The 15389-nt window shown below is 49.4% G+C and overlaps 1 protein-coding gene across 2 annotated transcripts in view; it reads left to right on the top strand.

Annotated features, from left to right (window-relative positions):
* PPP1R16B (protein phosphatase 1 regulatory subunit 16B) overlaps positions 1–15389 on the top strand; it is a gene marked incomplete at both ends in the record, with an annotated part of 63174 nt that overhangs the window by 34195 nt on the left and 13590 nt on the right. For both annotated transcript variants that reach the window (XM_084247958.1, XM_084247957.1), the window contains one exon: positions 13376–13446. In XM_084247958.1, the coding sequence (XP_084104084.1) occupies positions 13376–13446 (71 nt within the window). The remainder of the gene's footprint in view (positions 1–13375; positions 13447–15389) is intronic.

Raw genomic sequence — 15389 nt, 5'->3', positions numbered from 1 at the left:
GCCTGTTTTATATTTGAGCCTCCCTTTATTTTTAGTCTCTCTGTTATTTTGTTAGGATATATCTCTTCTAAGCGGCACGCAATTCAATTATTGCCTTGTTGGCCACCAAATCTTTGCTGCTTTATAGGAGAGGATAAATGATTTCATTTATTGTTTTTTTTTTATACAAGAACTGGGGTGCAGGCCAGAGGCATGGGAGGGTGAGAGGATTCACCAGAGACAGAGTGGGGAACAGAACAGGCAGACTGACCGAAGTATACTGCTGGGGGGAGCAGCGGGTGAGACAGGGTCCCGCCATGTGGGGATCCCCCTGGCCGGCCGGGAATCAAACCGGCACTGCAGAGGCTGCAGACAGCTTCACAGTGCTGTGCTCAACCCACTGCGCCACCAGGGAGGGCCAATTTCATTTATTGTTATTGAAAATATTTGGGTTTTGGTCATCTTGTCTCATACTTAGTGGCATCTATAGTTTATTCCTTTCAATTTGTGACCTTACTGAATATTATGTTATTTGATTTTATCTTTTCCATTGGTGAGGGAGAGAGAAGTCCTGATTGCACTTTCTCAGTTGATTACCTTTAAAATTCTCAAAAATCTTATTTTATTTCCTCAGTCAGACAGGTGGAAGCCCAGAGAGGGATTCGCCCCTGTCCCCGGTAACACCATGCTGAGGGAGAGAATCTAGGCAGTATTTTTGTGAGAAATCAAAACTGAGAGCCAGGGTGGGAGAGGAGCTGGTTATGAGGCAGCAGAACAGGACTAGGGAAAGCAGATGAATTGTTCAAAATGGGCAGGTGAGAGCTGGAGGAATTTCCTCTTCCTTGGCAACTTGTTTTCTTTGTCTAGATATTGCTAGGAATGGCCTTTATTTTTGTTCATATTTGGGTGAGGATATCTTGTTACTAATTTTGCCTGAAACACCAGTTATGCCCAGATTCACCAAACTAGATGAGTCTCAACACTTACTAGCTAAGTAAGCTTGAGCAAATCATGTAAGTTCTCTGTTGAATGAATTCCTAAATCATAGAGCTGTTGGAGGAATTAGCTGGGATGAAACCTGTAATGTCTTAGCCTTGTCTCTCATACTTGAGAAATATTCACGAAAAGTTAGGTATTATAATGGCTATGAAGCCATTGTAGTGTTTTGTGTCTGCAGCTCCTACCTGGAGAACTGGGAATATTTTTATCTATTACTTGCCTGGAGATATGAAATAATTGGGCTATTTTAAAACTGGGGGAGAAACGAATTCAAGAAGAGGAGTGTGGAGCATATGGGGAGAGAGGGGCACTGGGATTCTACCAGATACCTTGGAGAGCTCCCGGGTGGCCATGCTCTGAAGGCTAGAGGGAGATTAGGTTCCTGGGTCTACAGGGAAGCTGCAGGGAGAAGTAATGAGAGAATTCTGAAGATAGTTAATGACGCACAGGGACCTGCCCAGTTGGAATCGATGTGTTCATGAGCGGAGTAAGGAAGTCCCAGAGTCATGTGTCTGCACAGTTCTGCCTTGAGCCCCTCAGAGAAACCCTTTGGGGGAGGTGAGATCCCTATGGGTGCAGTGGGGCGACATCATGGAATGGAAGGGGAGGGCGGAGGGAGAGAGGGAACTGCACATGAGCACAGTCTTCCAGTTTGTTGGAGAACCTTACAGACCCACGTCTTTTCCACATTAGATGAGTTAAATGCAGTTCTCCCTCTCTTTGAGGAAATTCCAGTACATAAATGTCCGCTTGTACGTTAGGCAGTGATTTCTTCCCCCAGCCTCAAGTTTCAAAGACACTATGCACTTTTCAAGAGGATTAGCTATAGCTTCTTTTGCATATAGGTTTCCCTAGTTTCTTTCTGATTGATTGTTAAGATTTAATTTTTCTTTAGAAGAGTGGTAACTGTTCTAAAGCAAAAGTGATGGAAGGTTCAGAAATTTTCTATATAGCCCCTGTCCCCCTTCATGCATCATCTATACCCCCATCACAGTGATGCATTTGTTACCATTGATGCTCCTACATCGACACATTGTAATCATCCAAGGATGATTGTTCACATTATTGTTCACACTTGGCATTTTATATCCTATGGATTTGCACAAAGGTGTAATGCCAAGTACCCACCCTCATGGTAGCTTACAGAAAATCAGAGTATTTTCACTTCCCTAAAAATATCTGCCTCCCGGGCCTCCCCGGTGGCGCAGCAGTTGAGCGCTGGGTTGTGAAGCTGCCCGCAGCCTCTGCAGCGCCGGTTCCATCCCCGGCTGCTCCCCGGCCACCAGAGGAGGGTCCCACATGGCGCGTAGACCTCTCCTGCCACCCGCTGCTCCCCTCAGCAGTGTACTTCGGTCCTTCTGCCTGCTCTGCTCCCCGCTCTGGCTCTGGTGAATTCTCTCACCCTCCCGCGCTTCTGACTATACCCAGTGCTTGTATAAATAAATAAACAAATCTTTAAAAAACAAAATATCTGCCTCCCCCCAACTCCTGGCAACCTTTCATCTTTTTTACTCTCTCCATCACTTTCCTTTTTTCAGAATATCATATAGTTGGCATCACAGAGTATGTGGCTTTTCCACACTGACTTCTTTCACTTAGAAATAGGCACTTTAAGTTCTTCCATGTTTTTCCATGACTTGATAGTTCATTTCCTTTTATCAGTAAATAATGTTCCATTGTTTGGATGTACTATGATTTATCCCATCACCGACTGAAGGACCTCATGGTTGCTCCCAAACTTTGGTGATTATGAATAAAGCTACTATAAACACCATGCCAGATTTCATGTGGACATAATTTTTCATCTCTTTTGGGTAAATACCAAGTGTAATTGCTGGATTATATGGTAAGAGTATATTAAATTTTATAAGAAGCCACCCAAAATGCCTATACCATTTTGCATTCTTGCCAACAATGGATGAAAGTGGACTTTATGTGGATCTATTTGTGGCCTCCCAATTCTGTTCCATTGGTCTTTTTATCTGTACTTTTACCAATATCACACTGTCTGTATCACTTTAACTTTATGCTAGGTCTTGAAATGGGGTTGTATTCACCCTCCAACTTTGTTCCCTATATTTTTGTTCTTTGTTCTTCAATATTGTTTTGGCTGTTCTGGGTCTTCTGCTACTCCACATAAACTTTAGAATCAGTTTTGTCTGTATTCATAAAATAACTGGCTGAGATTTGGGTTGGAATCACATTGAATCTTTAGAACAAGTTGGAAAGAACTGACATCTCGACAATAGAATCTTCCTATCTATAAACATAGAGTATCTCTTTGTTTATTTCTTTGTCTTTGATTGCATCCATCAGAATACTGTAGTTTTTTTCACATAAAATCTGCACATGTTTTGTTAGATTTCTCTGGTATATTTTCCTAGAAGAAAAACAAATTTTTATTTGTCCATTCTGTTGACAAATATTTGGTGAGCTCTTACTCCAGGTGCTAGGTCCCCCAAATAAGAAGGGCAAGATTTTCTGGCTAGATCTTATATTCTAAAGGGGGGAGGGTCAGCAGTCACTTTTCCCGTACACCGAATACTAGATAAAAGTTACACATGTGTAGAAGCACCTGCGCTGATGCAAGTCTCTGCCAACTCCTCCTATCCAGCACAGCTGTGTCCTGGGCATGAAGGTTCTGGAAAGGAGATTATACCTCCAATCTGGTGTGCTCTGGCCCATCTTGTCCTGGTGGTGCTGAGTGTCTGAGAGGTGCCAAGAGTGAAACTGGCCTCTTTGTGTAGGCAAGGGACAAATATTCTCTATGAGACAGGAAATTCTGTGACTCAACCTGGAGCATTTCTGTCCAGAAGCAGCAGCTTATCTCAAGGGAGGATGCTCTGGTCAGTTCCGAGGCTTGGGTGGAGACCAGCCAGGCTTTATTTATTCCTGTGGTCATCAGACACTGACCTATGCCACAGAACTGTGTCACAATAGCTAAAAAGTTTGTGGCTTCTCTCCCCAAGCCCTTCCAGAGGTTATATAACCTCATAAAGTCACAGACAAATCAACTGCATTGTAGTGTCGAGAGTTCTTGTGGAGGAAAAGAAAGTGCATGAAAGTACCTGGCCAACCTTGGGGCATGTAGGGTAGCTTCACAGAAAAAGTGACATTTAAGCTAAGACCTGAAGCCTAAGGAAAAATTAAGCAGGTAAAGGGAAGGCAGAGAAAAATAGGCAGAGAGAATGTCACTTGAGAAGGCAGGGGGGTAGTTCTCAAAGGATCCATGGCGGTTAGGAGGGATGATCCAGGAGAGGTGAGCAGAGACCAGATCAGGTAGGGACCAGAAGAGGCCAAGTGACCAGTGGCCTCCACCTTCCATTAAGTAATGAGCAAGCACCTCCTGAGTACAGGGGACTTTCCTAGGCACCACAGGTAAAGTAATGAACGGGACAGATGAGGTGCTAACCTTACCAAACTCCCAGGCTGTCAGAGGACAAATGCTTAGGAGGATGCTCATGGTCCAGCTTGGAGCCCCTGCTTCTTCTTTTTAAATTGAGACATTATTCACATTCCATCAAATTCATCCTGTTCAAGTGTGCAATTTGTGGTCTTCAGTATAGTCACAGGATTGTTCAGCTGTCACCACTGTTGAATTCTAGAACATTCAAAAGAAAAGTCTGTACCCCTTAGCAATCACACCCACTGCCCTTCAGCCCCTGGCAACCACTCATTTCCTCTCCACGTCCACGGATGATTGTTCTAGACACACCACATGAATGGTTTTCCGCTGCAGTGGTCTCTGGTGTCTGGCTTCTTTTATGTAGCGAGGTGTCTTTAAGCTTGACTCATGTTGTAGCATGTGTCAGCACTTCATACCTTCCAAATAAATGGTATGGATAGTTTATTTATTCTTTCCTCCCTTAAAGGTCATGTGGGTTGTTTCCACGTTGGGCTTATTGTGAATAGTGCTGCTGTAAACACTCAATACTAACTTTTGCATAGACCGTGTGCTCCTTCCTCTTGAATATATAGTCGGGGATGGCCACAAAGAAGATGACTGTCCCCATAGGCTGCAGTAGCCACCATGTGTTACAAGTTAGCCCACCTGGACTTGTGTAATTATGATCCATGGGGTTCACACACAGGGGAATTGCTTCATGAGGCTTCTCTCAGAATGTAACCCCATAGTAAAGTGACACATGACTGTGTCTGTATCAAGTGGTAGAACCACAGGGGCATGTGATCAGTGTGTATTTACTTTTAGAGGGGCCGCCAGACTGTTTCCCACTGCAGCTGCACCACTTTACATGCCTACCTGCTGTGTCAGATGCCCCAGTTTCCCCACATCACTCATTACTGTCGACCCCTCCTCTTCTTGAATGGTCCTGGAGTGAGGTTACCTTGGCTGGAGCAAGGGCTGGCTCTGGACTTGAAGATTTGACTTTTAGGGAACCCGTGTGTTTCCTGCCCACCCTCCACAGTGACTGAGTCTTCGCCTCCATCCTGGGGTGAACTGCCTGGAAGTGGGATGGGCTGCACCAGCCACTGCAGAGCCACTGTTAGGCTTGACTGAGTCCCCACTCCCAGCCCCAGGCACTGGGCTTCCCTGGATGAAGCTATTTCTGGCTGTTTCTGCTCTAGGGAGGAGCAATGGTGGGTGGAAAGGTTGAAATTGTTCGGTGGGATGATTTTGGAAACACAGTGCATTGAGGACCAGGACAGCCTTGACTTAGAAGAGAATCAAGGGGTGGCTTTCTGGGAGCGCTGGTCCTTCAGGCATTGTCAAAGCTGAAGGCTGGGCCCCCTGCAGCCTGATGCACCTCGAGGAGGGGGAAAGGGAAGGGTTTGATCCGGCTGCCGGTACTGGACCCTGTTAGAGTCAGGGTGGAGCACACCTGGGGCTCAAGGAAGAGCGGATATGGGATCTAGGTAGGCAGGATTTTCCAAAATAGAGGTGCAGCCCAGTGGGTGGGGTGTGGCAGATGGAGGCAGGGTAGTTAGAGTCAGGGCTGGGGTACAGTCTACCTAGAGTGGAGATGTGGCAGGAAGACACAGAGGAAGTGCTGGAGCTTCAGTTCCTGAATGAACCCCAGATCTGCCACTCATTTGCCACAGGGCCTCGGGCAAAGTGTTACCTCTGTAGCTCACTGTCCTAGCTGCAACCTGCACAAGCAAGGTTGCTGCAGACTGTGAGGGACCACTGTCTTTATTATCACTTGGTTCTAGAACCCTGAACTATCAGCAATGGTCTTGACCTTTCTTTTAGCTTTTGCTGTCTATGTGGTTGTCTTCACTCTGACATCTGCTGCCCACATGCACTTCTCTGGGTCTTTGTTTGGCACAACTTTAGCAAAGTAGTTAAGAACCTTTGGAAGCGATGAGACTCCTGCATTAGAATCCCAGCTCTGCCATTCTCAGCCACGCAATTTTGGGCAAGTCCTTTCACACTTGAACCTGAGCCTCCACTTTCCTGACTGCAAATTGGGGCAATAATAGCAGACAGTAAATGAATAATAGCAGACAGTTAATGAATAATAGCAGATAGTTAATGAATAATAACTGAATTAGCTCATCAGTTTGATGAATGTGAAAAGCAAAGCCTGGCACACTCAGTCCTGAGTTGGAGAAAGAATAGCCACGGACCCAGGGCAGAAGGGTGAGGACTGGGGTCCTGGGCAGGAGGAAATGATGGTTGCCCAGTGCCTGGCTGGGGCATGGGCTGAAGGTCTCCTCCAGTCGGCTACCCAGTCTGGTGGCATTAATGATGGAGACTGGGGAGGAGGGCATCTGGAGGGCATCTGGTCCTTTATTCTGTGCAAAATCCGTAGCAGTTGCTCTTTAGTCCTTGGGGCCACCTCCTGGTGCTTGTGTCTGCAGGGCAGTGCCCATGTCCTGGGAGGACAGTGTGTCCCCAAAGCCCCTGGCCCCAGGAAGAGGCAGCTCTATGGGTCCCCAGACATTCCTTCCATTCTCCCTCTCTTCCTGCCGTTGTCCACTCACACAATAGATAGTTCCTTCTTTAACAATTTTAAATGTTTATTTATTTGTTTATTTATTTTAAAAAAGATTTATTTATTTATACAAGCACTGGGTACAGTCAGAAGCGCGGGAGGGTGAGAGAATTCACCAGAGCCAGAGCGGGGAGCAGAGCAGGCAGAAGGACCAAAGTACACTGCTGAGGGGAGCAGGGGGAGGCAGGAGAGGTCTGTGCGCCATGCGGGACCCTCCTCCGGTGGCCGAGGAGCAGCCAGGGATCGAACCGGCGCCGCAGAGGCCGCGGGCAGCTTCGCAACCCAACGCTCAACCACTGCGCCACAGGGGAGGCCCTAAATGTTTATTTTTAATATAAATGGTATATATTGAAGGTATGCAATACAATGATATAGATACACATAGTGAAATGATTAGTACAGCCAAGCTAATTAAGTTACCATTTTGGCAAGTATACAAAGGGGATACAGTTGCAGTTGTAGGATGGATGAGTCCAGAGGTCCAATGTTTAACTCGGTGACTCTAGTTAATCATGATATTGTGTTTAATCCTAGATGTTTGCTGAGAGTAGTGGTAGCTATTTCTTGAGCCCTTACTGTGAGCCAGGTTCCATGCAGGCCACTGGGCTCACTAGCCAATGAGAGGGCATGTCCTTGACCTCAGGGAACCCAGCAAACAAAACACCTAACTATTGAATTAACATATACCAACTTATCACCCTGTGCTCACAGTTTGGGATAGGTACTGCTGTGAAATGCAAGGTACTGTGGGAGAGAATAATTTGGGCAACTCATTGGGACTGGGGCAATCAGGGAAGGCCTCTCATAGGAGGTGGTATTGTAGTTGGAATCTGAATGATAAAGAATTTGCTGGCCTGAGTGGGAAAAAAGTGGGCTCCAGGCACAGGAAACATTTTCTGTAAAGACCTCGATGCTGAGATCTCAGTGTCTGTCTTGTTTTGAGATCACAGAAGCCAGTGTGACTGAATCAATGAGCGATTCAAACAGTAAGAGGAGGGCTTGCGGGACACATACCCTCTGAACTCTCTGAACGTGTGGGTGCAAGTCTGGTGCAGGGAATCCAGGGTGATGCAGATGCCCACAGTCCCCCTCCAGGGGGCGGATGCCTCTGTCTTGCTGTCCCTGTTACCCCAGGCCAGGAGCAAGGACCACACCCGTGGATGCGTCACTGACCAGCTTGAGGTCAGACGGGTTGCCTTGAGATGGCAGAGCTGATCAGGTACCAAGGAAAACACAAGCTTGTCAGCAGTGGTTTCTCCCGGCAAAGGCAGCAGCCACCAGCTTCCTGCCGAGATGGGCCAGTTCAGCCTCTCTCGCTACAGCTGGAGATGGGGAGGAACAGATGGTCCCGCTTGGCCCAGATTCCAGCCAGATTGCTGGGGAGGTGTGGGCGGAGCGACAGGGTCAGCGCCAGGAGCCCAGCTACAGAGGAGAGGAGGCGGGGCCAGCTCCTTGTCATGTCAGTGGGGTCCTGCCAGTATGAGGGACAGTGGGGACCTGCACTGTGGTCTCACTCTGCTCCCTGGATGGAGCTGGCCTCTATTTTGACAACCAGGTGGAAAGTTCTTGAGAGATGCCAGAAGCTGATGGCTAAATCCTCAGTGCCTAGCACAGGGAGGGACTAGGCAGGAGCTCAATGGCTGCTGTTTTGTTTTATTTTTAAATAAGTGATAGTGGTAGCTCTCAAGTATTACCTTACTCGTCACAGCAAGCCCACAAAGGAGGCACTGTTGTGTGATCCCCATCTTACAGATGAGGACACTGAGGCACAAAGAGAAGGAATGCCTTTCCAAAAGTCACAGCTGAGCACATACAGGAGAATGGGTGGGTCACTCTGACCAGCTGATAGCCAGACTTTGGGGGCAGGGGGCGCACCTGAGTGTTGGCAACCAAGTGGCACAAGGCTGGTTGGAGGGCAGAGCACCCTTCTCTTGTCTTTGTGCTCCCTGAGCCCCTGTTTACCCCTCGAGTTCCCAGTCAGCTTTCTCCACTGTGCAGTGTGCTTAGAGAGCAAGAGCTGAGCCTGGACACATAGGGGGAGAGAAGTCTGCTGGGTACGGCTGAGCAGGCTGCACACTGCACAACTTAAGAACAAGCCATTTACACAGACTATGATGAGAATGGTGCCCCCGGGACTGTGCACGTCAGTAACCCTGCAGGTGGGACCACAGCATGTAGCACCTTGAAGACTGGGGTCTGCAAACCTGTCTGTAAAGGGCCAGATAGTAAGAATTTTAGCATATGCAGGCCATCCAGTCTCTGCCGTAACTACTCACTTCTTCTGTTGTGGGGTGAAAGCAGACATAGACAATCCGTAAATGAATGAGTATGAATGTGTTCAATAAAACTTCATTTACAGAAACAGGCTGCCTGCCAGATTCGGCCCACAAATCATAGTTTGCCAACCCCAGTGAAGGCCATGGAGGATTTCGAACTTTCCTAAGAGCAATGTGGAACAGGAAGTGAAGGGAGGCCTACTTATGTGTTTCTTTGTCCTATTGGTGGATCCCAAACCCTTTTTTCTGCAAGCAGAGATGCGGCCCAAAGCCTGAGGGTCTCCAATGCTTACAGAGTAGAGGTCCCTGTTGTCCATTCCCCTGTCACCTCCTCCTTGCATTTGCTCTCAGTGGTCACTCAGCAGGACTTAACAATGCTGGTTCCCAGTCCTGACCTGGGGGGCAGAGGGGAACAGCCTATGGTCCACGCCTGGGCTTTGACATCAGAGAGCCTGGTGCCACACCCCAGCTCTTTCATCTGGCTGGGTGAGGCTGAGCTGTCCTGACTCTCTGCCTCCTCTTCTCCATGGGGGGATTATGACAGACATGAACCCATGGAAGAAAATGGTTTTGCATTGACCTGGGCACATAGGGTGACACTAAGCTCATAGCTCACTAAGAAGACACTTGGTGTAGGCATAACATTTCTCACTGAACCCAGAGGCAGGAACACCAGGTCACACACAGGAAATCGGGTCTTTGTTACAATGAGCTGTGGCCAGAGTCGGACCATGGACTACCGGCCAGAGCAGAAGTGGAACTGCTTAGTGTGCTGGCTCATGCATCCTGAGGGCCCCTGGGTGATGGGGATGATTTGTCCCACCTCTTGGGTTGAAAATAACTGCCCAACTTTGGAGTAATTACATATCTTAGGCTCCCACACAGCATGGAGAACACCCCAATAATTACCACATACAAACACTGCTTTTGGCAGCTGATGTTTAATTTTTGTCTCAAAGGCCATCTCCTGGACAGGACGCCAGATCCACCTCCCACCTTTGCCTCATGTGAGCAGAAACTTCTAGAAATCTCCCCTGATTGGGTTCATAATGGTCACTTCTACTCTCCTGAAGGCTGACTGCCAGGTCCAGGGCACACCAGCGCATGGACAATCTGGGCCTCAGGGATCAGTGACCTTGCTATAATCTCCTCACATGACCCTGAAGCTCAGACAGCTACCTGGCCATCCATGGTTCTGCAGGAGGCACCCATGGGCCCTGCTGCAGAGTGCAGCCATGAGCCATCTGGGGCCAGCACCAGAGGATGGTCTGCTTTGCTCAGAGTTGGAGAGGCTGTGTTCTCAACCAAGCTAGGAGGCTGATGGTTAGGTCAAAGTCCTGGTTGTTAGTTATTGGAAGGGATATTGAGGACTTCCAGTGTTCCAGGCTTTAGGAAAAGAACAGTAATTGCCAGGTCACCATTCTGTCCTCTTGGAACTTAGTGTCAGACAGACCTGAAGCCCTTAATTACCCAAATATTTAAGTATAGTTGCAGTCACAAGATTATAAATGATGGAACAGCTGTGGGTGTACATACAGGGGTCTTACCCTTGTCTAGAGATTTTGAGCTTAGACTGAAAGGATGAGGAGTGAAGTAAGGGTGTGTGTGTGTGTGTGTGTGTGTGTGTGTACTAGAGAGGGATGCATGGATGAATGGATGGATGGATAGTGTATGGATGTGTGTGTGGATTATGGATGGATGTATGGATGAATGGTGGGTGGTGAATGAATGGCTGGATGAATGGCACATGGATGGGTGGATGGATGTATGGGTGGATGGATGGATGGATGGGTGGGTGGTGAATGAATGGATGGATGAGTGGTGTGTGGATGGGTGGGTGGGTGGATGGATGGTAGATGAATGGATGGATGCTTAGATAGCTGGATGAATGATTATGGATAGATGGTGGGTGGGTGGATGAATGCATGAACAGATAATTGAGTCTTCCAGGTAATGGGGCAAGGTTAGGTAAAAGCACAGAGCCATCTGTAGCTGATGACTTTGTAGCAGACAAAAGGCCATCCTGTAAGGTTTTGGAGATGAGACCTGCCGAGGTAGGCAGGTAGCAGCCCTGTGTACAGCAGAGCTGTGTCCTGCACTCCTCCAGGGGGTGCTGGCCTCTCATAGACCGTGATGTGAGTGGCATGCCCTGAAATTGTGCAAGATGAGGACCTGCAGGCTGGATCCCATCAGTCAGATGTGTGTACCACAGAAGGGTTTTGGACTTTGCTCCCAGGGCAGTGGGGGGTGATGGAAGGGTTTTGGCAGTTTGTGATGGCACTAATTTACATTTATCATGTCCCAAAGCAGCACTGTCCAGTAGGACTTTCTGTGAATAGAAATGATCTATTTCTGTACTTTTTAAGATGGTAGCCACACGTGCCTGTTGAACATTTGAAATGTGTGGCCAGAGTGCCTGAGAAAGTGAATTTCAAAAATTTTTTAATTTAAATTTAAGAAACCTTAATCATAGCCAGATGTGTCTGTGGTTCCATATGGCTCCAGAGGATTTGATGGTACCTGGGCACGCCTGGGCCCTGGCAGCAATGAATGCCTCTTGGGCAAGTCTGTTGGATATGTCACCTCTTGCCAGGAGGCTGGACTGAAGCTCAGCCTCCCCTTCATGCTGGGCTGCTGTCATGTTCAGGCCAAGGGTGCCCGGGACTGTGGGTCCTGGAGCTGGGCCTCACAAGGATGAGCTGAGGGGCCACCCAGCCCCACTGCTCCTGGTACCCACTGGGGTTTGGCTAGAATGGCCTTCTCCCCACCCTTCACAGCTCATGGATACAGCGTCTGCAGTGGGCATTAGGACGTATGGACTTGGGCTCTTCCTGAAGAAGAGAAATGTGGTGGGATTGGGAGGGGGCCAGGAGGTAGGGCTGGCCTGCTCCTCCCATTTGCAGAGCCCAGATCCCTAACCCTGGCTTTATCTGCACCATGAGAGCCTCACACACAGCCAAACACGTCACTTGCCCTGTAAGCAGCCACTCCTTGGCTACCCCTTTCGCCCAGAGGTGTACTTGGCCACGAATTGCACAGTTCATGCCTAGAAACCGATCTGGGGTAGAGGCCCTTGCAGGCCTGGAGCCATTTGGTCAGGGATGGAAAGGACAGACCACAGGGGAACCTCAGGCTCCAGCAGACTCATCCTGTTGTCCCCATGGCCTCCTCGCCCATGGGAGGCTGGCCGATGTGCACCCCCTAAGTTCAGGGGGCCAGAGCAGGGGTTCCAGGTGGCAAGACCAGAAAGGGAAACTGCGGGCTGGTGGGGGGAACTCCCCTTTCCTTCCCATTGCACTTGAATGGGAAACCCTGAAGGTGGAGAGGTGGTGGACCAGAGGGGAGAGTCACAGTGGTAAGGGGCAGGGGGGATCCTGAGCAAGAGGGATTCCAGGCTGTGGTTGAAGTTCCCTTTGGTGTCCTCCTCCGGCTCCCTCTCCCACCCGCCATCCCTGAATGTCCCCCACAACACACAATTACATAAGGTCTAGGGATGGGATTGGCTAAAGCCCCCTGCTGTCTGCGATCTCAGCTGAGTAGGGCCAAAGAAGGGGCATACGGTTCTCAGGGGTGAACTACCCCCTTGTGCGGGACCTGCAGAGTTAATAAAAATCTTAACAGCCACCAGAATAATCACTCATGTTCACACCATGTGCCAGACACTGTGCTGAGCCCTGGCCTGGCTCTCCAGTCATTCCTTATGGAGCCCCTGGGAGGGAGGGTTCACATCATCTTCATCTTACAGATGAGAAAATCGAGGCACAGAGAGGGAATGTCTTGACTGGGTTTGTACAACCAGTGAGAATGGCACTCACATTTGAACCAAGCCATCAGACGCCAGAGCATGTGCTTCCCTAGAATATTCTTCCCCTGGGTGATGAATTTAAATTGCTTAACTCAGGGTCTGGCCCACAGAAAGTGCAGGCTGATCCTTCACTCTATTATTTTCCAGAAGAAGACAGGGGATCCCACGCACCTCTTGGAAATCTTAGTTTCCTCATCTGTGAAATAGGAGAGGTGTTGAGACCTCCACACACCTGCTGTAAGGGGTGAACAAGGCAGTTTGTTTCAGGACCTGAGGGATGGAGGGTCTTACCTGCCCACTCCCCGCCCCCATACCCTCATGCCCCCTGTGACGGGCTCTTTCCTGCCTCTCTGTTGCAGTGCGCTACTTCCTGAAGAACAAGGTCAGCCCTGACTTGTGCAACGAGGATGGACTCACAGCCCTGCACCAGGTAAGACTAGGCTCTTGGGGGTGGGGGTGGCTCCCTGCTCCCCCCTGGACAGGTGTCCTATCTCCCTGCTTTTTCCTGCCCAGAACCCTCAGGGTAAGGGGAGGGAGGGCCAGGATCCCCAGCTGGCCCATCTAAAAGGCTCTTGTCGGGCCTCCCCTGTGGCACAGCGGGTTGAACACAGCGCTGTGAAGCTGTCTGCAGCTTCTGCAGCGCGGGTTTGATTCCTGGTCAGCCAGGGAGATTCCCACATGGCGCGGCAGACCTCTCCTGTCGCGCCCTCTGCTCCCCTCAGCAGTGCTTTCAGTCTGTCTGCCTGTTCTGCTCCCCACTCTGTCTCTGGTGAATCACCCTCCCGCACCTCTGGCCTGTACCCCAGCTATTGTATAAATAAAAAATAAATCTTAAAAAAAAATAAAAAAAAAAAGCCTTTTGTCTGCTTCGGGGCTGCGTGTGTCAGTTACAAACACGCCCACAGGGGCCCTGAGCACGTGCATGTGGCACCCGCATGGCCTCCCGACACAGGGAGCCTTTGTGTGCTGCCTGGTCGCTGCCCAGCCAAGGGCTTGAACCACAAAGCAAATTTGTTTGGAGCTTGACAGTTTACAAAGCATGTTCACACCCACCCACGCCTCCACCCTGGTGACAATGGTGATCTGCAGGGTCTCATGGGACCTCAGGCAGGTCATGAATCCTAACACACAGCCTTTCTAGGCAGTGTGAAGGACTGGGCTGCTCTCTGAGGCGGGGCTGCTCTCGCCATTCTGTTTCATCTGGGTGCTGCAATGGCTTCCTAATGGGTCCCCAAAAATCTGTCTGGCCTGCCACGGCCATAGGGCAGCTCAGGCCACAAGTGTATTGATTTTACTAAATTGTAAAATCGTGTGTTCCTGCGATGCTGGGGGCTGGTGCCTGCAGTGCCCTGGTTCTTGCTGGCTGGGGTCCTTGCACGTACTGTGCTCCTCCCCATTGCACTGACCGCTGCACTCAGTCTGCAGCAAGGGGCTATGAGCATATGTGCTGCTGTATATATATCCTTTCCTGCTGAGCATCACTATTATTTGTCAAATTAGTCATTAGCATGATTTTTTGATTGGTCTGTGCCCCAGATTCTGAGCCGCACTAGGGCACAGCCCCTGTGTCTTGCTCACCAGCGTACCTCCGCATCTTTCCCTGTATTGGCATGCAGTTGGTGCTCAATATGTGCATGCCAACTTAGTGAATGGAGCCAATGTCACCTCCCTGTGCTCTGACCCAAGTTTCTGGGGGTGGACTTGGTGCAGTGGGTGGGTGAGAAGCCAGGCTGCCAGAGCCTGGGCTTGGTGGGGTGGGGGGACAGTCTCTCTACCTCCTTGTGAGGGCCAGATGGGATGACAGACTCCCCACTGCCCTGACCCAAAGACCCGCCCTCAGCCATCACCCCCTGGTTTTCTGGGTGTCCTCCCAGCTTCTCCTGTCCCTTCTTTTTTAAAAAAGATTTATTTATTTATGCGTATAAGAACCGGGGTACAGGCCACAGGTGCAGGGGGGCGGGATGAGAGGATTCACCAGAGACTGAGTGTGGATCGAACTTGACTGGCTGGGGACCGAACTTGAACTCGTGCTCCAGAGGCTGCGGACAGCTACACAGTTTGCGCTTCACCCCTTGCGCTACCAGGGAGGCCCTCCTGTCCCTTCTGACATCCACAAATTCTACCTGTGGCCTTGGACAAGTTACTTAAGCTCTTTGTACCTCACTTTCCTCATCTGTAAAAGAGGGATGATAAGAACCCCCCTCATCTGTTGTTCTGGGATTAAATGAATGCCTATTACCCTGCAAGCATCACCTGACACAGGATAGATATTGGATATTGTTGTTGTCATTAAAATGTACCACACACTCACTGCTCTGAGAACCACTTATGTGGTGTGAGGGCTGATGCTACGACATCGTTGTCCCTGTTTCA

The sequence above is a fragment of the Talpa europaea genome (assembly GCF_964194135.1).
Source record: "Talpa europaea genome assembly, chromosome: 11".
Classification (NCBI taxonomy): domain Eukaryota; kingdom Metazoa; phylum Chordata; class Mammalia; order Eulipotyphla; family Talpidae; genus Talpa; species Talpa europaea.
This window is presented reverse-complemented; position numbering and strand designations above follow the sequence as displayed.